Source organism: Bubalus bubalis, chromosome 17 (assembly GCF_019923935.1).
Source record: "Bubalus bubalis isolate 160015118507 breed Murrah chromosome 17, NDDB_SH_1, whole genome shotgun sequence".
NCBI classification, from domain to species: domain Eukaryota; kingdom Metazoa; phylum Chordata; class Mammalia; order Artiodactyla; family Bovidae; genus Bubalus; species Bubalus bubalis.
Window position 1 is genome coordinate 70,577,871 of NC_059173.1, and position 22,700 is coordinate 70,600,570.

General features: G+C 36.3%; 1 protein-coding gene across 2 annotated transcripts in view; it reads right to left on the reverse strand.

Moving 5' to 3' along the window:
• TLL1 (tolloid like 1) overlaps window positions 1-22,700 on the reverse strand; it is a 324,523-nt gene that overhangs the window by 112,176 nt on the left and 189,647 nt on the right. For both annotated transcript variants that reach the window (XM_025268229.3, XM_025268228.3), the window contains 3 exons: window positions 21,753-21,858; window positions 15,002-15,126; window positions 4,833-4,948 (listed from right to left, as the gene is read on the reverse strand). In XM_025268229.3, coding sequence (XP_025124014.3) covers window positions 4,833-4,948; window positions 15,002-15,126; window positions 21,753-21,858 — 347 coding nt within the window. The remainder of the gene's footprint in view (window positions 1-4,832; window positions 4,949-15,001; window positions 15,127-21,752; window positions 21,859-22,700) is intronic.

Genomic DNA, 22,700 nt, shown 5'->3' on the forward strand with positions numbered 1-22,700 from the left:
CTCTAGATACTCAAAAAGCTTTTAAGTTTCTTCAGACTGCTCTCCTGCAAGCTCCTGCTCTGAGCTTGCCCACAGGGTCAGAATTTAATTTGTTTGTCACTGAAAGAAAAGGTATGGCCTTGGGAGTTTTGACACAACCCCGAGGGCCTCACCAGCAACCTATTGCTTATCTAAGCAGAGAATTAGATGTAATTTCACGTGGGTGGCTCCAATGCCTAAGAGTAATTGGGGCAGCGGCTTTATTAGCACCTGAAGCTTTAAAAATAATTAATGGATGAAACCTTACTGTACTGACTTCTCATGATGTGAGTGGAATCTTAAATTCTAAGTTTAATATTTGGATGACATACAGTAGGCTTCTTAAATATCAGTCATTGTTGTTAGAAAGACCAGTAACTAAGCTTAAAGTTTGTGGAAATTTAAATCCTGCCACTTTCCTTTCTGAGAAGGAAAATGAAACACCTGATCACGATTGTTCCCAATTTCTAACTTTAAACTATGCAGTTCGAGAAGATCTAATGGATACCCCATTAGACAATCCTGACATGGAAATATTTACAGATGGCAGTTCTTTTGTTCGGGATGGAAAGCGTAAAACAGGTTACGCCATGGTTACTGCTCAACAGGTTTTAGAAGCAAAATCTCTCCCCCAGGGAACCAGTACTCAGCACAGCTTGTGGCTCTGACTTGAGCTCTAGAGTTAAGCAAAGGGCAGCGGGTAAATATCTACACTGATTCTAAGTATGCTTATTTGACTTTACATGCTCATGCTGCAATATGGAAAGAGAGTTTATAACAGCGACAGGAGAACCTATTAAACATTTCAGAGAGATCAAGAGACTTTTAACTGCTATATGTTGTCCTAAAGAAATAGCTGTTATGCATTGCAAAGGGCACAGCAGGGATGGGAGTAAAGTAGCCAATGGTAATCAGTTGGCTGACTGTCAAGCCAGAAAAGCAGCACTTTAGGAAAGCCCTTCACTACAGACACCTTTGATCTAAACAGGTCCTGTGGAACAAGAAAAACCACAATATACTGAGGAAGAATTAGGAAGATATGAGAAAAGAGGAGCAAAGATTACTGATAAAGGATGGTTACATCTGAGGATGGACAATTAATAATTCCTGAAAGTGCTCAATAGAAAATTCTTAAGGGTTTACACCAGAGTTTTCATTAGGGTGGAGAGAGTACTTACCAGATGGCTTCTCGTTTGTTTGAAGGTAAAAATGTAATGAAAACTTTAAAGAATATTATCAAAAGGTGTGAGGTTTCTCAGAAAAATAACCTAAAGACTGAAAAGCTAGCAAAATCTGGGTTACAATGAAATGGAAAGTATCCTGGAGAGGACTGGGAAATTGATTTTACTCATATGCCAAAAGCTAATGGATATTCTTGCTTACAAGTTTGGGTGGATACCTTTACTGGCTGGATTGAGGCTTTTCCCTGTCATAGTGAGCAGGCTAAGGAGTTTATAAAGGTTTTAATCCATGAAATTACCCCCAGGTTTGGGCTGCCACGGAGGCTTCAGAGTGACAATGGCTCCGCCTTTAAAGCTGCTGTAACTCAGGGGGTGTCTAAGGCTCTAGGAATAGAATATCACTTACACTGTTCCTGGAGACCCCAATCCTCGGGAAAGGTTGAAAAAGCTAATGACATTATCAAAAGACATATGTGCAAATTAGCTCAAGAAACGCAGGACAATTGGATTAAAGTCCTACCCATAGCTTTAATGAGGGTTCGAACTGCCCCACAAACGGAGGGACTGTCCCCCTTTGAATGTATTTATGGAAGGCCTTTCTTATGCACAGACATTGTTATAGACCCCAAAGCCTTGGAATTAACGAATTATGTAACTCAGCTCTCAGCTTTTCAACAGGCATTAACAGAACTCCGGTAGATGGCTCCTGATCCAGCCTCTTGAGTCAAGCAAGCCTCTATTTGAGCCAGGAATTGAGGTCCTCATAAAAACATTGGGGTTTGGGGGCCCATCCCTTGAGCCCCTCTGGGAAGGCCCTTACCAGGTTATTCTTTCTTCTCCTACAGCTGTCAAAGTGTGAGGAATTGATTCGTGGGTACATCACACTCGAGTTAAGAGGTGGCACCCTGACCAGAGCTACGTGACTTCATTTTATGTCTTTACTCTCTATGCTTTGACTTTGCACTTTTTAAATGGGCCTGATAATCTATGTGAGCCTATGTATGCTGACTCCAAAAATCCTGAGTCTGCCGTTTGAGCCTCAAGACAATGCCTTCCTGTCCTGGACTCACTCCTACGCAGCATTTCACAAGCAGTCTAACTGCTGGGTGTGTGGAGCACTCCCCTCTTCATCAGTGGAAGGCTTCCCGTGGTGGACATCTCCACTTCAAGGAAAAGACTTTCTCCAAGTCTGCAAATACTTTTAACAACAATCGCATGTGATGCCTCTTCTTCAACTGATGACATCTAACAATCCTAAGATGGACTGATGTAACTCTGGACATAATATGACTTTTAATTTGATTTTAACTTGTTTTAAGGACTATTTTGCCTTGCATCTGTAACTGTGTAATTGGATTTGTTTCTAGTCGCATGAAGGCTTTTAAGTTACAAATGGTTGTCCAACCTCCTAAGAGTGGCACAGCCTCTTCCAAATATTACTTAGGGCCCCTGGATCAGAGACCCTTAATATGAGAGTTAGGAGAATATGTTGCCTCAACAATTTAGGGACCACACCCCTAAATAGCAGGAAGTAGTTATGGAATGAAAATGACGCCCCTTTCCCTTAGCAACATAATTCTCCTAAAGGAAAAGAGGGGAATGAGAGACTCATTTCCTAGGGAGGTTGATAAGAAGTCTAGGGGTCCCCAAGGAGAGAGGGGTCTGGAATTCTCAAGGAGGAAGAAAGGACAAACTTTTTTTCCTCTACATTCCTTAGGATTATATAACAATAATATATCCTGCTTGAAGACAGTCTCTGGAAAAAAAACCTTCTGGCTAATCCTATTATCTTAAAATGTATTATGGGAGTAGGTCTAGAGAGGTCTTTACAACCTCCAGACATTCTTTTGATTCACTGTAATAACCAATTAGAGAGTATATAACTCCATGGCTAACACTAGCAAGAGGGTACTCTTTCTGCCCCCTTCTGATGCCTATGTCAGAAGCTTTCTCTATCTCCTTTATACTTTAATAAAACTTTATTACACAAAAGCTCTGAGAGATCAAGCGTCCTCTCTGGCCCCAGATTGAATTCTTCTCCTCTGGAAGCCAAGAATCCCGGTGTCTTTGCATCGTTCAGCAACAACCTTTCAGTGTTTAGTGACTAAGTCATGCCCGACTTTTGTAAACCCATGAATTGTAGCCCTCCAGGCTCCTCTGCCCATTGGATTTTCCAGGCAAGATTATTGGAGTGGGTTGCTATTTCCTTCTCCAAGGGATCTTCCTTACCCAGTAATCAAACCCACATCTTCTTCATTACAGGTGGATTCTTTACCACTGAGCCACCTAAGAAGCCCTAACCATATAAAGAGTAGAGTGTATTTTTTATTTTATTCTCTGGAAGACTTTATGCAAGACTATATTTATTTCTTACTGGGTTGTTGGGTAGAACTTATTCATGAAGCCATCTAGCCTGGGTTTTCATTGTCAAAAACTTTTTGACTAATAATTCAAATAAACAGTAATTTGATTTCTCTAGTGGTTATAGAAACATTCAAAATTTTAATTTCTTCTTGAATAAGAGCTTACTAAGTAATATTTTGTAGTGATTTTCCCATTTCATTTACATTTTCAAAGTTATTGGATAATGTTCAAAATGTTCTTTTGGTGTCTAAAGCATCTATGGTTATAATAATCATTTATGCTAATTACTAGACAATTGTGCTTTCTCTGTTAATCTTTTTTTTTGACCTTTTTCATCCATTTCTCTAAATTGTTTTCTAAATCTATTTTCTAAATTGTTTCAAAGTACCAACTTTGTCCATACTTTGTACATATAGTTTTACGTTTTTAAATTTATTTTTTATTTCTTCCTTTATGTACTATTCCATTTATTTTATTGCTCCTTTTTCTAGTGTCTTTATATGGATGTCATCTCTTTAGTTTGGAGTATTTTTTATTTCCTAATATGAGTATATAAGTTTGTGAATTTCCTTCTAAATACACTTTAGATATATATTGCTGCTAAGTCACTTCAGTCGTGTCCGACTCTGTGCGACCCCATAGATGGCAGACCATTAGGCTCCGCCATCCCTGGGATTCTCCAGGCAAGAACATTGGAGTGGGTTGCTATTTCCTTCTCCAATGCATGAAAGTGAAAAGTGAAAGTGAAGTCGCTCAGTCGTGTCCAACTCTCAGCGACCCCATGGACTGCAGCCTTCCAGGCTCCTCCGTCCATGGGAGTTTCCAGGCAAGAGTACCGGAGTGGGGTGCCAGGGCCTTCTCCATTAGATGTATCTTACAGACTTGCAATTCTCAGTACTTTTGTTATAATTGAAAATAATTTCTAATTTTTATCATAATTTCTTCTTGAATGAATGGGATAGTTGATATATATTTTTCAATTTTAATATGTGTGGGATTTTTCTAGTTATCTTTCTGATACTGATCTTTAACTTAATTCCATTGTGTCTGAGAATATAATTTGTATTATGTCAACCCTTTTAGATCATTTACTATTTTTTTCAAAATTATATCTTTCAAAAAATTCCTAGAGCTTGAATAATACCTGTCATAAATTTTCTGAGCTATTCAATTAATCAGATAAGAATAGAAAACAAAGTAAAATATATTTGAAAGAAGATGAACCTTTGCATCTGAGACTAAAAGAGAACAGTTGATGGGATAAACTACCTTCTCTCCTGGGGTCACAGAGACTCTCCAGATGCAGTGTGTATAAGATGGATAGCCATTTGGAAATCCTGGGGAGGAAAGATTGCCATTGGATTCTTGTAGGGTTTCTCCACATGCTGAAAGAAAGGAAAAAACAACATATGTTTGATTTTTTTTAATGAAAAAGATAAAATTATTCATTATTTTTTATAAGAGACATTTGCATCACTAATGAATCTTGAGCCTTTTGGTGTTAGAGAAGGATATATATTTGTATAACACTTTTCCTTTATAAGTAATTTTTAAAATGTCTTTCTTACTAGAATTTCAGTATATACTTAAAGGGACTGCTATAGCTAACCATATAACAAGATTATGAGATAAATAACCTGAAGAAACACAAAATTCTTCCTCATGGAGACATTTCTCATTCATTCCCAAGGAGCAAATAGCCAACTTATACATCACCCATACTCAGATTCAAGCCAGTGGGTACCTACTTGATGTGATTCTGGGACCCCATAAAACATTTTATTATTATATTTGGAGTACAATGAAGTTAATTTTAACAATGAATACTGTATCAAAGTTGGGAAAAATAAAATTTAAATAATAATGAATAAATATTCAGTAAAAGTGGTGCCAAAATGACACACAATGAAATATTTTTTTCAAAATAAACTGGAATAAATTGAAACATAAAACATTATGGAAGACAAATTTTCCAATGAGATATAGATATTTATCTATTCTCTGTTTTCTACCTATTATAAGTAGAAATGACTGGGAAAGCAATTTTATTTTCCTTTTACTACCCTTATCTACTGGAGAATCCCATGGAGAGGAGCCTAGCAGGCTACAGTCCATGGGGTCACAAGAGTTGGACACGACTTAGCGACTAAACGACCAAACAACCAACAACGCTTATCTAACTTCTTGGTAGTAATTATCAGTCATCTGATGTGGCAAACAGTCAGCCGTACAGCCTCAAGGTCAGTATGACTAATATCTATAGGCCAATTCAACAAAGGCAAGGTCAGGGGATAATTAGCTCACTGGTTCAGCCAAGGTTTGTAGTCAGAAGTATTCTACAATGGACTGTCTTATTGCTTTTGCAAGACATGATCTGAATCAAATGAATCTAAGATGATTTAAGTATCCTTAATTCATGAACAATTCCTATACACCAGTTAGTTTATATAAATATTTATATAAAGCTGTTTATAACTTTCATTCAACAGTTTGAAAGAATAACTCCTTCCTTCTGAAGAAGACTGAAATAGAACCTGATATATTACCATATTATAGAGCCAGCAGGTGAACTCTAGCAGGTGAACTCTTGTCTCATCAAAACAATACATTATAAATGGTTCTGCATATCTTGATTTAAATGAAGAAACAAAAATAATGGCTTGGAAGACATAAAATAGAGATGTAAAAAGAGTTTGATATGATATAAATATTCATGCAGCCATGAAATTAAAAGACACTTGCTCCTTGGAAGAAAAGCAGTGACAAACCTAGATAGTGTATTAAAAAACAGAGACATAAACTACAAAGGTCCGCATAGTCAAAGCTATGGTGTTTCCCATAGTCATGTATGGATGTGAGAGCTGGAACAATAAAAAAGGCTGAGCACTTAAGAACTGATGCCTTTGAACTGTCATGAGGGATAAGACACTTAAGAGTCCCTTGGACAGAAAGGTGATCCAACTAGTCAATCCTAAAGGAAATCACCCTGAATTCTCATTGGAAGGACTGATGCTGAAGCTGAAGCGCCAATAGTTTGGCCGCCTGATACAAAGAACTGACTCATTGGAAAAGAGCCTGATGCTGGGAAAGATTGAAGGCAGAAGGAAAAGGATAACAGAGGATGAGATGGTTGGATGGCATCACCGATGCAATGGACATGAATTTGAGTAGGCTCTGGTGATTGGTGATGGACAGGGAAGCCTGGTATGCTGCAGTTCATGTGGTCACAAAGAGTCAGACATGACTGAGAGGCTGAACAACAACAACAAATAGTGTTTATACAACAAAATAAATTTAAAATAAGAGCAAGCAATATTTATTCTGATTAACAGGTAGATAAAAGCAACTTGAGAATAAAAGAAAAATGCTCAAGGTAAAAAATATGTAATCAGCACTTTTCATGAATCATCTAAGGATACTTGATAAATGTGACATTATAAAAAACCCTTAGAGAAATGAAAATTTGTTAAGATTTATTAATGCAACCAATGTGCTTCTAATTATGATCAGTTTAGGTGCTAAATAGCCATTGGGGGATTTAGTGTGTTTCAATGAAAAAAGCTACAATTTACAGCAATTTAAAAATAAATTCTGTAATTCTAAGCCACATAGAATGTTGGTACTGGATTTCCTCAAGTGGAATTGAAACAATTAACTCACACTTGTTAACAAACATTATTATACTGATAAAATGATAAAACAGAAAGCTCTCTGAAATGCAAAAAAAAAAAATGAATATAGTTCAAAAATCTAATAAATATATACCACATATATCATTAAATAATTTTAAATTATGATCTAAAAAAAAAACAAAAAACCAAAAATCTAATAAATGCATTATATAGCACCTACTTATAATGCAAGAAGTGTGGACAACAGTTGCCAAGTTGTAATCATTTGTGCATTTCCCTCAGTACATGTGGCTCTCCCAGGCTACCTGATCCCTATTTCAGAAGATTTTCATAAATTTTCCTGGGCATTTGTTGATTCATTTTCAGGTATAAAAAATAATTTTATAACTAAAACAACTAAAGGAAGATTAGCAAGGAAAAGATGGCACTACTAGGTTAAATACATAGTCTCTTCATTTACACAGTACTCTATTTAGTATATGGATGAGAAGAGAGAAGTTTGACTTATGGCATAATCCCTTGTTATGTCATACAAGCAAGTCTCAAAATCTTCAACCTCAGTTTTCTGTTCTTTAAAGTGGCTATCTTATTAATATGTACTTCATAAAGTTGTTTTGTAGGGGTCAAGTATTGTGATGCCCAAAGTCCTCTATTTAACACTTAGATACCTCTGACACAGGTAGGGAAACTGTGGGCTTAATTTTTATAATGTATCTTTGAGCTAAAAAAAACCCAGTCTTATCTAAGAGAAGAAAAAAAAAAAAAAAAACAAATATACAAAGAAAAATTATCATCAGTGTCCTAATAAAAATCATTCTAAAAACAATTTACAAATTGAATTTTCATCTCTGTAGGCAGATGACATGATCTTATATGTACAAAACCATAAAGATTCCACAGACAAAAAAAAAAAACTGTTAGAAGTAATAAAAACAATTATACAAAATTGTAGAATACAAAATCAACACACAAAATTCAATTGCATATCCATTAACTATCAATAAACAATATGAAAATGAAATTAAGAAAATAACTCTTTTTATAAGAAACCCCCCTTAGTAATAAAATATTTAGGAATGAAAGAGGCAAAATAAACTTGAGGCAAAAGACATGAACATTGACGACTACAAAACATTGATAAAAGAAATTTAAGAGGACACAAAGATGTGTTCATGGATTGGAAAACTTAATATTGTTAAAATATTATCCATTCTAGTCAAAGCATGGATAAATTTCTAAAATTCAATGCAATCCCTATCAAATTCCTAGTGGCATATTTTTGTAGAAATGGGAAGAAAAGTCTTAAAATTCATGTAGAATCACAAATCCTAAATAGCCAAAACAATGTTGAGGAAAAAAAAAAAAACAAAACAGAGCTGGAAGTTTCATGTTCTTAACCTCAAAACATACTACGAATCGAACCACTACAATATTGTAAAGAAAAAAAATTTAAAAAAAAAAGTATGATACTGGCATAAGAGGCATATAGACCAATGGGACAGAATAAAGAGCCAAAAATAAACCCACACCTAAACAGTAAAATGGGATCTTTGATAATGGTGCCAAGACCTTTCAATGGTGAAAAGATAATCTTTTCTATAAATGGTATTAGGGAAACTAGATACACACATACAAGAGAATAAAATTGAACCCATTTTTCCACTATCCACAAAAATCAACTCAAAGTGGATTAAAGATCTAAAAGTAAGACCCCAAATTGTAAAATTCCCAGAAGAAAAACATAGGTGAAAAACATCGTAACAGAGGTCTTGGCAATGATTGCTTAGATATTAAACCAAAAGCACAGATAATACAAGTGAAAATAGACAAGGGGGACAACAGCAAGCTAAACAACTGTGTAGCAAAGGAAAGAATTGATAAAATGAAAAGAAATCTTTGGAATGGAACATTTGCAAATCATGCATCTGATAAGGGGTTAGTATCCAAAACACAGAAGGAACTTACCAAACAAACAACAAAACAAACCCCAAGTAACCAAATTTTAAAATGGGCAAAGGACTTGAATAGACATTTCTCCACAGAAGACACACAAATGGCCAACAGATACATGAAAAAAGTGCTCAATGTCACTAATAATCAGAGAAATGAAAATCAAAACCGCAATGAGATATCACCTCACAATGGCTGGCTGGCCATTATTAAAAAAACAGAAATAGCAAGTGTTGGTGAGGATGTTGAGAAACCACTTTACACTGCTGTTAGGAATGTACAATGGTGCGGCCACTGTGGAAAACAATGTGGAGTTTCCTCAGAAATAATAAATAGAACTACCAAATTATACAGCAACTCTACTTCTGGTAATTGATACAAAAGAATTGAAAACAAAGTGTTGAAGAAATATGTATACTCACATATTCATTAAGTATTACTGAGAGTAGCCATAGAAACAAACTGTCTTATCATTGGATGAATGAATAAATAAAACGTGGTATATGCATACAATGGAATATTATTCGACCTTAAAACAGAAAGAAATCTGTCATGTGCTACAACAGGGATGAACCTTGAGGACCTAATTCTAGTGAAATAGGCTAGGCATACACAAAAAGACAAATATCGCATGAGATTTCTAAAGAGATCTGCTGTATAACAGTGTGTACATAATTGACAGCACTGTACTGTATAATAAAATTTTGTTAATAGGACATATGTTATATGTGTTCCATCAAAATTTAAAAATTATTAATAATAAAAAGTAAACCTAAATATTTTACGATCTGTCTCACTTTTGCAACAGATCGTTCTCATGTGTGCTTTACCTTCCAAGATAGAAAATTGTTTTTGAATTATATAAATGCTTCTTGGATTGTGTGTGGCTGAGAAATTATTACATATCATATGTTATAATAACATGATTAAATTTATAGTTGTTTGTATTCCCATCTACAGATATTTTTTGTAGCAAATGTCTATAATATCCACCAGATATCAAAGATTGAGAATAACTTTTCCATATTCTAAAAGAATATCTTTATAATGTTACTAACTCAAAAAAAGTACAATAACTTGTAGTAGATAAATCTCTTCCCTCAAAATCTTGATAAACTATAGAGTAGGGGAAGAAATAAAACTATATCTAAACAACTTAGCACTACCTAGTTAACTTCATACATCCATTGCTCTCTCAAACTTCTAAATGTAATAAATAAAATATAGATTTAAAATGATTTTAAGGTAAGAAATGTTAAATAAAATACTGTCATCTGAGCCATAATGGTGAAATTAATTACTGAAATATTTAAAAATATATTTCAACAGTAACTCCCTAGCCAAGTCCGATACCAGTTCCAAGAAGTCTTCCTCATTCCATGGTGCAGCTCAGTTCAGGTACCCCTCTCAGAGCTGCTTTAGCATCCTTTTACAGATGAGATTTACTTCCTTGACAAGTAACATTGTCTGGAGAATTGTACAGATGATTGGCTATTTGTGTGCATAATCTGTGCTTCCTTCTACCTGGCCATAATATCTGGTGTAGTACCTTTCACATATTAAAGCAACTATTTCATTCATACAGCAACTACTTACTGAGCACTTAATTAATATTTAATTGATATGTAGATGCTGCTGCTGCTACTGCTGCTAAGTCGCTTCAGTCGTGTCCAACTCTGTGTGACCCCATAGATGGCAGCCCACCAGGCTCCCCCGTCCCTGGGATTCTCCAGGCAAGAACACTGGAGTGGGTTGCCATTTCCTTCTCCAATGCAGGGAAGTGAAAAGTGAAAGGGAAGTCGTTCAGTCGTGTCCGACTCTTTGCGACCCCATGGACTGCAGCCCACCAGGCTCCTCCGTCCATGGGATTTTGGTAAAAAGTGAAGAGGAACTAAAAAGCCTCTTGATTAGGGTGAAAGAAGAGAGTGAAAAAGCTGGCTTGAAACTTATCATTAAAAAAACTAAGATCATGGCAACTTCGGGAGGCCCCTGGGGCTCCCCTGATGGCTCAGCTGGTAAAGAGTCCTCCTGCAATCCAGTATACTGACCTGGCTCAATTCCTGGGTCAGGAAGATCCACTGGAGAAGGGATAGGCTACCCACCCCAGTATTCTTGGGCTTCCCTTGTGGATCAGCTGGTAAAGAATCCTCCAGCAATGCGGGAGACCTGGGTTCGATCCCTGGGTTGGGAAAAAACCCTGAGAAGGAAAAGGGTATCCACTCCAGTATTCTGGCCTGGAGAGTTCCATGGACTGTACATGGGGTCACAAAGAGTCAGACATGACTGAGTGACTTTCACTTTCACTTTCATGGCATCTGGTCCCATCACTTCATGGCAAATAGAAGGGGAAAATGGGAAAGCAGTGACATATTTTATTTTCTTGGGTTCCAAAATCACTGCTAACAGTGACTGCTGCCATGAAATTAAAAGATTCTTGCTCCTTGAAAGGAAAGCTATGACAAACCTAGACAGCATATTAAAAACCAGAGATATCATTTTGCTGACAAAGGTCTGTACAGTCAAAGATATGGTTTTTTCAGTAGTATTGTACAAATGTGAGAGTTCGGCCAGAAAGAAGGCCGAGAGTTGAAGAATTGATGTTTTTGAATGATGGTGCTAAAGAAGACTCTTGAGAGTCCCTTGGACTGCAAAGAGATCAAACCAGTCCATCCTAAAGGAAATCAATCCTGAATATTCATTAGAAGGACTGATGCAGAAGCTGAAGCTCCATTATTTTGGTCACCTAATGCGAACAGCCATCTCATTGGAAAAGACTCATGCTGGAAAGATTGAGGACGGGAGAAGGGGGCAACAGGGAATGGGATGGTTGGATAGCATCACTGACTCAATGGACACGAGTTTGAGCAAACTCCAGGAGATAGTGAAAGATGGGGAAGCCTGGTTACTGCAGTCCATTGGGTTGCAAAGATTTGGACACACAGTGACTAAACAACAACAAAATACCCTGAGGGAAAAGTCTACTTCCAGTTCTAAAGATTACACTCTAATTGGGAAATGACAAGTGAATTGATGGTTTTAGGAATAAGACATGAAGGCCAGAGCAAATAGGGCATTTATTACCATGGGAATCCTGGGAGATCAGTTAGTTTTTAAGTAGGAGGTTACATAGAAGCTAAATCCTGAATATTAATTAGGACTTGGCCAGGAGTCAGTAGGAGTTTTCTGGATTGAGGAAGAAGCAGGAGGTAAGCACACTGTAGTGTCAGGTGCTGGATGAAGTAGAAGGGAGAAACTAGGCTGTAAGTGAAACACCTAGCAAAGAGGCTGGGGAAGAGACAGGGGAAAGGAAACCAGTCTTTATGCTGAAATAAGCAGAGTAAGATCTGCATATTGAAGAGCCACTTGAACAGCAGTATGGCCAGAGAACTAAAGAGATGTAAGAATAGAGGGAAGAGGTTAATTAGGAAGCACTGTAGTAATCCAGACAAAAGGTGAGGATCCCTAGGATAGGGGATTCACTTCAAGAATGTGAGATAGATACCAAGAAGGCAGCAGGACTGATTAGTTGTAGGAAGTGTGGCAGAAAAAGGGGTGAAGAGAGAATGCCCTCCACAGTTTTGGCTTGGAACAATCTGAGTGTAGTACCATCAACTGAACTAAGAAATGTTTTATGAACAAATGGGTCTGTATGAATAAATGAGAAAGTGACTATTTTTTTTTTGCATGTTGGCAACATATATGAGCCAAGAATTATATATAAACACATATAAGTGATATTCTCTTTGAAATTTCAGAGAATTATATCAGGAATTACAGATTTTCTGTAACTAAAAAGAACCTCATACTAATTTAAAAAATAAATTTAATGTTCAAATGTTTAAAAAATTGCCAGTATTTAAATTCCCTGCACAATGAAACTGGTCTTCCATCCCTACAACCTCTACACAGATATACATCCAATAGATGCAGATATTCTGTATATATACTGTATGTTTAACACCACTTTTAAATTTGTAAACATCTATTGTGACTACATCTATGAGTGACTACACATACACTTTTACATAACAATGATTCTAATCTTCAAAAGCCTCTTTATTTTTAGATATTTATTTTTTCTTAATTTCATTATGTTACTTTACATTTAATTGATGAAGATTTACTAAGAGAATATTAGGGTTGACAGTTGTATAGGTATGAAATATAAGCCAAAAGGTTATGGGACTATAGAAAAACTATATTAAGAGAAAATGCAAATAAAGATCAGAAACTATATTAGAAGAGCTCAGTATCAGGAGTTTAGAAATTAAAAAAAAAGGGAAGTAATCTTAAAATTAGATCAAATAAATGGAGAATATATTTAGAAAATGGGAGTCACAAGGAAAAAAAGGGCCCCCAAAAAAGAGAGACCAAGAGAACAAATGACTTATTTATAAAGACACACCACCACTCACACATCCCAGTGAGTACCTCTTTCACCAGCAGACTGCTGACTACTGGGATAAAGGGAAGATGAAGACCATTCTCTGCCCCACGTGGACATTTCTATATGTCAATGAGCAAATATGACATTTTGTGAATGAATCAGCTACCCAATCAGAAAGTTTCCTAGACTGGTACCGATAATCACAGTAAACTTAATTAATATAACTTTCCAATAATTAAATATATATAAATAAAATTTAAACATGAGAATCTATGTAAACTTCAATGATTAATTTACCTATCTTATCTTGAATGTCTGTATAAATTATTGGAAAAGCATACAACTAAAACTTTTAGAACTATTTTACTATTTATGATATTAGTATCTGGAACAACAACTGAATTTCACAGGTATTAGTTTCCCATAAATAACAACAACAAAAAAATGAAAATGCTGTGTTAAGCAAAATTAAGCATGTATCTTTGATATAGGCTATTTCAAAGCATGTTGCATATACAGGAGGTACTAGGATATGAAGAAGTTCCAATTTGAAAGCAAAATCTTTTTTTTTTTTTTTTTTTTCCATTGGAGTATAATTGCTTTATCTTTTCTTTCTTAGACCAGTAAGGCATTAGTGATCCCTTGGAACATTGTTATTAAGACCTGTCTTTAATCTTTTTTCACAAACATATCTAATAGGAAACATATTAACAAACTAGTAAACAAACATAAAAACAAACTAGTAGTTCACTAGTAACATGATTAGAACTTTGTTTTTGGCAACGAAGTTATAAATTCCACCTAATGAAATTTAAATTTATATACTGTTAATGATCAGTTCAGTCGCTCAGTCATATCCGACTCTTTGCGACCCCATGAATCGCAGCACGCCAGGCCTCCCTGTCCATCACAAATTCCCGGAGTTCATTCACTCAGACTCATGTCCATCGAGTCAGTGATGCCATCCAGCCATCTCATCCTCCGTCATCCCCTTCTCCTCCTGCCCCCAATCCCTCCCAGCATCAGAGTCTTTTCCAATGAGTCAACTCTTCGCATGAGGTGGCCAAAGTACCAGTACTTGCTATAAAAGATCATTCAGGATCGAATTCTGAAGTTGAAATAAAGGATATTCTTGGTATGTTGGCAAGGAAACTCATAATTTGACTATGAAATCATGCAACTATTTAATAACAACTATATTTTTCTTTTTTATTCATTAAATTAAAAGAAATAAAGCTTACTATCCCTGCTTTTGAAATTTGATTTCTAGCAATTTGTTTTTAATTATACCAATGGGTATTCCAGAGTTCTCTTCTATTTCATTTTATGATTAGTAATTTTGAACTGAGCATCTCAGTTACTCACGAGCATGAAAAGAGACAAGTAAACAGCTGAGTTAATTGTGGCTCATTCATCTGGAAAAGCACTATCAGACTCAATTATGCTTCTGAGTTTGGGTGGTGCAGTACCTGGACATCTATACAGCTTTCTTGCCTGTGCAATATCTCCTTTGCTTAAGCGGGTTCGCTGACCAATTGCTGGACGAATGCCATTATCATCACGTGAGGGGAGAATGGTATCCAGAAACATCCCCCTGGAAAAAAAAAATCAGAAACAAGTCACACATAAGTCATCAAATTAAGACACATATGCCTTACAAATATAGATTTCTTTCAAACTCAAACCAATCAAAGGAGAAATATATCAGTGTTTAGATTTAAACTGTGTGTCCATCTTTTAAAATACTTTAATCAAAGTAGAAAAAAATCGTGTGCTAAATGTGTATGATGAACTTGGATTGGCGATCTATTTCACATATGGTAATATACATGTTTCAGTGCTATTCTTTCAAATTATCCCTCCCTACCTTCTCCCACAGAGCCCAAAAGTCTGTTCTTTACACCTCTGTCTTTTTTGATGTCTTGCACGTAGGGTTGTTGCGGGGAGCGAGCTCCGCCCCGGCAAAGGTCTTGAGGAAGGAGGCTTGGCATACGCAAAGGCGGGATCAAGCCTCAGGAGTCTCCCTGGAAATTCTCGAGCATCTACCCCCAAAACCAGAGTCTGCGTACTTTCTGCTTTGTGCTTTCACCTACACCTCTGACTTTACGGGGGGCTGTCCCCCACTACCTCTCTCTGAAAAGAGAGTTAGCTTACAGCTCCAGTTAATAATTCCTGGGTGTGACAGTGTTTCAACCTACAAACTCCTTTGGAAGTCCTCTAGCCTGCCTGAATAGGTTTTTTCCGGCAACATGTAATTGTTCAGAGCCTCCCAACTGTGAGAGGCAGGAGATGTTCTAAACTGTCTAAACACAGACTCCTTTGAGTAGTTAAAAGGTTGATTAGAAATTGTATTGGTGAAGGGATTTTCACTTGTTGGGCCAATGTTTGCTGCTAAGTCTCCATATCCCTTACCTACTGTGTCCTTGGCAGTGTATTGATTGATATAATGGGTGTATAGAAATGTAAGTAGTAGCCTCAATGTTTGTAACCTTGGACCCTTGAGTTAATTCTTTTCTTGATTGAGCCCACCTCACCTTTGCCCTATAGGAATGCAGCTTTGTCCAATGCTTTTTGGAGGCTGGCGCCTGACTTTAGAATAATCACCTTTAGAGAAAAATAAGTTTCTTAAAATGTTAACAGGCCTCCTGGCCAGAAGATGCTATAAATCATCTAAACTTTTGCATATGATAAGTTTGAAAGCCTGGCTTCGATAAGGATCAGGAACTGCTGTCTTTACATGACTCTACCCCTTCCCCCATTATCCTCTATGCACAACTTAAGGTATAAAACTACTTTGGAAAATAAAGTATGCCCTTTTTTTTGTTCACCGAAATTTGGTCTCCCCATGTCGTTCTTTCTTTCACCTTCTAGCTGAACTTTTCCTCTGAGGCAGGGAAGCTCGTTAAGCCTACTAATTTTGCCTGGGCTTCTAAGATCTGACCGGGGAGGCCTTAGTGTCCCTTCTCCTTCGGGAGAACGGGAAGACGCCTGCGGCCTTCGTAGGTGACGTAAATTCCCTGCTTTGGAATTTTATTCAGCCTCTTTTCTTCACTTAATTTCTTCGCTGAGCTATCCTTATTTCACCGCTCTTTATATCCTTAATAAACGTTTAATTAAGCAGTTGTTTCCTGATTTTCGCTGAGGCTGTCCCCGCTTCGAATTCCCTGGATCCACCGGGGCTGGACCCCAGCAGGTTATCATTACCACCTTTCTAAATTCCATATATATGCATTAACATACTGTATTGGTGTTTTTCTTTCTGACTTACTTCACTCTGTATAAGCCGGTGCACTGGGATGACCCTGAGGGATGGGATGGGGAGGGAGGTGGGAGGAAGGTTCAGGATGGGGGACACATGTACACCCATGGCTGATTCTTGTCAATGTATGGCAAAAACCACCACAATATTGTAAAGTAATTAGCCTCCCATTAAAATAAAATAATTTAAAAAATGTATATGGTAAGTATAAAGTTAGTGGTGGCATTCAAATTTTCCCTAGAAAAAGTATATATTTTTTTCAAAATCTAAAATTCATTTTTTAAATTTATTTTTAATTGGAGGATACTTACTTTATGATACTGTGTTGGTTTCTGCCATATATCAACATAAATTAGCCATACCTATTCTTGAATCTCCCTCCCACTTCCCACCCCATCCTACACCTCTAGGTTGTCACAGAGAATTAGATTTGAGTTGTGTGTGTCATAAAGCAAATTCCCATTATTTTACATATGGTAATATATATATTTCAAAGCTATTTTCTCAATTTTGCCACCCTCTCCTTCCCTCAGTTTCTACAATCTGTTCTTTATGTCTGCATCTCCCTTGCTGTGCTGCAAATAGGTTCATCAGTATCATCCTTTCTAGATTACATATATATGCTTTAATATATATTTGTCTTTCTAACTTACTTCATTACTTCACTTTGTATAATAAGCTCTATTATTATAATATGCTCTATAATGAGGCTCCATCTGATTAGATCTGACTCAAATGCACTAGTTTTATAGGTGAGTAATATTCCACTGTACCACAGCTTCTTTATCCATTCATCTGTAGATGGACATCTAGGTTGCAGCTATATCCTACCTATTGCAAATAGTAATGTGAAGACCACTGGGATTCATGTGTCTTTTTCAAATATTTTTTCCTCAGTGTATGCCCAGTAGTGAGATTGTTAGGTCATATGGTAGACTTATTCCTAGTTTTTTTTTAAGGAATCTCTGAGCGGTTCTCCATAGTGGCTGCATCAATTTACATTCCCACCCACAGTGCAAGAGAGTTCCCTTTTCTCCACACCCTCTCTAACATTTATTGTTTGTAGATTTTTTTAATGATGGTTATTCTGACCAGTGTGAGATGGTAATTCATTTAGTTCTGATTTGCATTTCTCTAATAATGAGGGATATTGAGCATCATCTTTTCATGTGTTTATTAGCCATCTGCATGTCTTCTTTGGAGAAATGTCAACTTTTTGATTGGTTTGTTTGTTTTTCTGGTTTTGAGCTGCATGAATAGGTTGCATATTTTAGAGACTAATCATTTGTCAGTTGTTTCATTTGCTATTTTTTTCTCTAATTGAGGATTTTCTTTTCACCTTATTTACAGTTACCTTTGCTGTGGAAAAACATTTAGCTTAATTAGGTCTCATTTGTTTATTTTTGTTTTTACTTCCATTACTCTAGGAGGTGGGTCAGATAGGATCTTGCTGTGATTTATGTTAAAGTGTGTTCTGCCTATGTTTTCCTCTAAGAGTTTTATAGATTTTGGTTTTATATTTAGATCTTTAATCCATTTTGAGTTTATTTTTGTTAGGAAATGTTCTAATTTCATTCTTTTACATGTAGCTGTCCAGTTTTCCCAGCACCACATATTGAAGAGACTATCTTTTCTCCATCATATATTCTTGCCTCCTTTGTCAAAGATAAAGTGCCTATAGCTGTGTGGGTTTGTCTCTGGGCTTTCTACCTTTTCCATCGTTCTATATTTCTGTTTTTGTGCCAGTACCATATTATCTTGGTGACTATAGCTTTGTAGTATATTCTGAAGTCGGGAAGGTTGATTCCATTTTTCTTTCTCAAGAATGATCTGGCTATATGGGGTCTTTTGTGTTTCCATACAAATTGTGAAATTTTTTGGTCTAGTTCTGTGTAATATACTAAAGGTAGCTTGATAAGGATTGCATTGAATCTGTAGATTGCTTTGGGTAGTATAGTCATTTTCACAATATTGATTCTTCCAATCCAAAAACATGGTATATCTCTCCACCTGTTTGTGTCATCTTTGATTTCTTTCATTAGTGTCTTATTGTTTTCTGCATATAGGTCTTTTGTCTCTTTAGGTAGGTTTATTCCTAGATATTTTATCCTTTTTGTTGCAATGTGAATATAGCAATGATTTCTTGGATATGATACCCAAAGCATAGGAAACAAAAGCAAAAATAGGTAAGTGGGGTTGTGTTTTTAATTAAGAGGCTTGGGCATAGCAAAGCAAACAATAAAAAGAGTGAAGAGGAGATAAAATATTTCCAACATATATATACATCAGTTCAGTTCAGTCACTCAGTTGTGTCTGACTCTTTGCAATTGCATGGACTGCAGCACGCCAGGCTTCCCTGTCCATCACCAATTCCTGGAGTTTATTCAAACTCATGTCCATTGAGTCAGTGATGCCATCCAACTATATATATGTATATATATCTGATAAGAGACCAGAATACACAAAGAAATCCTACAACTCAACAACAGAACAATGAAGTAATCTGATGAAAAAAATAGGCAGAAGATTTGAATGTATATTTTTTCAAAGATGATATACAAATTGTCAAGCATAGAAAAATATTCTCAACATGACTAATCATGCAAATCAAAACCATAATGAGACATGATTTCATACCCATTAGGGTGGCTACTATCAAAACTTGAAAAAATAGAAAAGAAAACATGTTGGTGAGGATATGGAGAAATTGGAACCCTTATACACTGTTGATAGATTGCAAAATAGTGCAGCATCTATGAAAAAATTGATTGAGGTTCTTCAAAAAACAGTCATAGAACTACCATATATTCCAGCAATCTCACTTCTCTGTATATATCCAAAAGAAAGGAAAACAGGCTCTTGAAGAGATATTCACATACACATGTTCATGGTAGCACTATTCACAGTAGCCAAGAGGTGAAAGCAACTCAGATATCCATGAACAAATGAATGAATAAATAAAGTGTCAATATATATCCAATGGAATATTATTCAGTCTTAAAATGGAAGGAAATTTTGCTGCATGCTACAACATAGATGAACCTTAAGGATTTTATGCTAGGTGGGAAAAAAACAACAGTAACAGAATGATAAATATTGTGTAATTTTACTTGGTACCTAAACTAGCCAAATTCATAGAAACAGAAAGTAGAAAAGTGGTTATCAGAGGTTGGGGTAGGGGTGCGGGGAGTGGAGAGTTTAATGAATGGATATAGGGTTTCAGCTTTGCAAGATGAAAAGTTTCTGGAGATCTGTTTCATAACAATGTGAATGAACTTAATACTATCAAATTATACATTTAAAAATAGATAATATGGTACATTTGATATTGTGTGTGTGTGAGTGTGTGTGTGTGTTAGTCACTCAGTTGTATCTGACTCTTTGTGACCCCATGGACTCTAGCCCACCAGGCTCCTTTTTCCATGGGATTCTCCAGGCAAGTATACTGGAATGGGTTGTCATTGATATTGAGATTTCTTTATTATAATAAAAAACTTCCAAATACTTTGAAGGTAATGCCTGAGAACTGTGCCAAATATTTCCTCTCCTGTAATTTTTATTTCACTGTATGTATGAGTTAATAATCATCTTCTTTAAAATCAGAAAAAAGAAATGTGAATTGGATCAATTCTTCTCACAGATACATACAGTTTCTTTCACTATAGGAATATAAATTTATTTAGGAAAAGTGACTACCCAAATTTTGAAACAATAAGAAAACTGATATGTCAAGGTTAGCTGTTATGCAACACCAAGGTAGGTATAGAGGGCGATAAACTGCATGAACCTTGTGGTTTATGGAAAAGCAACCATTTAAAAGACATAAAAGGAGTACAGAATAAGGGAAAATGTGTGTTTCAGATTGAAACATTGCCTTTAAACATAAACATTAATGAGTTGTGAAATGCACATCATGATAAAAAAAGAATGAGTGGAATGGACATATAAGTGTAAAATGCGTATAAAATGGGAAAAAAAGAGATGACTTAAACAGTTTCATATTACTTACCTGGAAACTATTGCCTTGATGATAACTTCTTTAGAGTGAAATAGATCAAAACTCAAATTTATTACACTCTTAAAATTAGCATTCAGTCACTAACAAAATAATTCTAAGGTTAGTAAATGGCAGAATTCTAAATTATATGAAGCAAAATATCTTTCTAAAATGTTTTCTGATAATTATTTTACTATAGCTATTTTCAAGTATAATTAGTACTTGAGCAACAGAAAATATACAAAAAAAACACAAATCACAGAAAGAATATAACATTCCAATTCAACAACTGAGCTCTGTATTTGAAATACCTAATTTCTATTAACAGTGCTTGCCAGTTTAACATGCTTATTGGTTTGATAATCATTTCAATTGAACTTTTGTATGATTAGTAATATTAAATAATTCATACCATTAAAATTTTTACTTTGAATATATTTTGATAAGAAATGTGTTTTTAAAATCTCAAATGAGACACTGATGTATAGAACAGTCTTATGGACTCTGTGGGAGAGGGAGAAGGTGGGAAGATTTGGGAGAATGGCATTGAAACATGTAAAATATCATGTATGAAACGAGTTGCCAGTTCAGGTTCGATGCACGATACTGGATGCTTGGGGCTGGTGCACTGGGACGACCCAGAGGGATGGTATGGGGAGGGAGGAGGGAGGAGGGTTCAGGATTGGGAGCACAAGTATACCTGTGGTGGATTCATTTTGATGTTTGGCAAAACTAATACAATTATGTAAAGTTTAAAAATAAAATAAAATAAAAAAAAAACTGTAAAAAAAATAAAATAAAATCTCAAATGCCTGGTGTTGGCTATAAATACCAAGCAAGTATTTTTTGTACTCTACAGCAGCAATATTTAAAAGTGGTTCTAATTCTATGCTAAACCTACTTTGTGAGGAGCCACACAGAGGAAAGGAATTAAAAGTCAAGAGGTATAACCTGAGACTCCAACCTTGAGAAGGTGTTCCTAGCATAATGCATGATGCTGTCAAAATCATAGCTTTCTCCGAGTGAGTTCACTTCCGCAGGCTCCATCTTCAGAAAATTGTACTCTTGACCTAAGAATCAGGCACAGGAAATGTTTCAGAAACCTCTTGACAGACAGAAAAGAGAACAGAAGAACCCTCCCAGTCCTCTAACTCCTCTCTACTAAAAGCTGATCACTGATCTTCATGACGCTGCATTTACAAACAAACACCCAAGTACACGCAAAAGAGGACATCCCCACTCTAGTACTCTTGCCTGGAAAATCCCATGGACGGAGGAGCCTGGTAGGCTGCAGTCCATGGGGTCGCTAAGAGTTGGACAAGACTGAGCGACTTCACTTTCACTTTTTACTTTCATGCATTGGAGAAGGAAATGGCAACCCACTCCAGTGTTCTTGCCTGGAGAATCTCAGGGACGGGGGAGCCTGGTGGGCTGCCGTCTATGGGGTCGCACAGAGTCGGACACGACTGAAGCGACTTAGCAGCAGCAGCAGCAGCCGTGCCACTATGTGCACTTGAATATCAGCCTAAAAGAATATTAGTGAATTTCATTAAGAAGTTAATTTGTACACTGTTCATGCAGTTCTCAAGGCAAGAATACTGAAGTGGTTTGCCATTCCCTTCTCTAGTGGACCATGTTTTGACTATGCCAAAGCCTTTGGTTATGTGGATCACAACAGACTGTGGAAAATTCTTCAAGAGATGGAAATACCAGACCACCTTACTTGCTTCCTGAGAAATCTGTATGCAGGTCAAGAAGCACCAGTTAGAACCAGACGTGGAACAACAGACTGGTTCCAAGTTGGGAAAGGAGTATCTCAAGGTGTAAATTGCCATCCTGCTTATATAACTTATATGCAGAGTACATCATGTGAAATACCAGGCTAGATAAGCACAAGCTGGAATCAAGACTG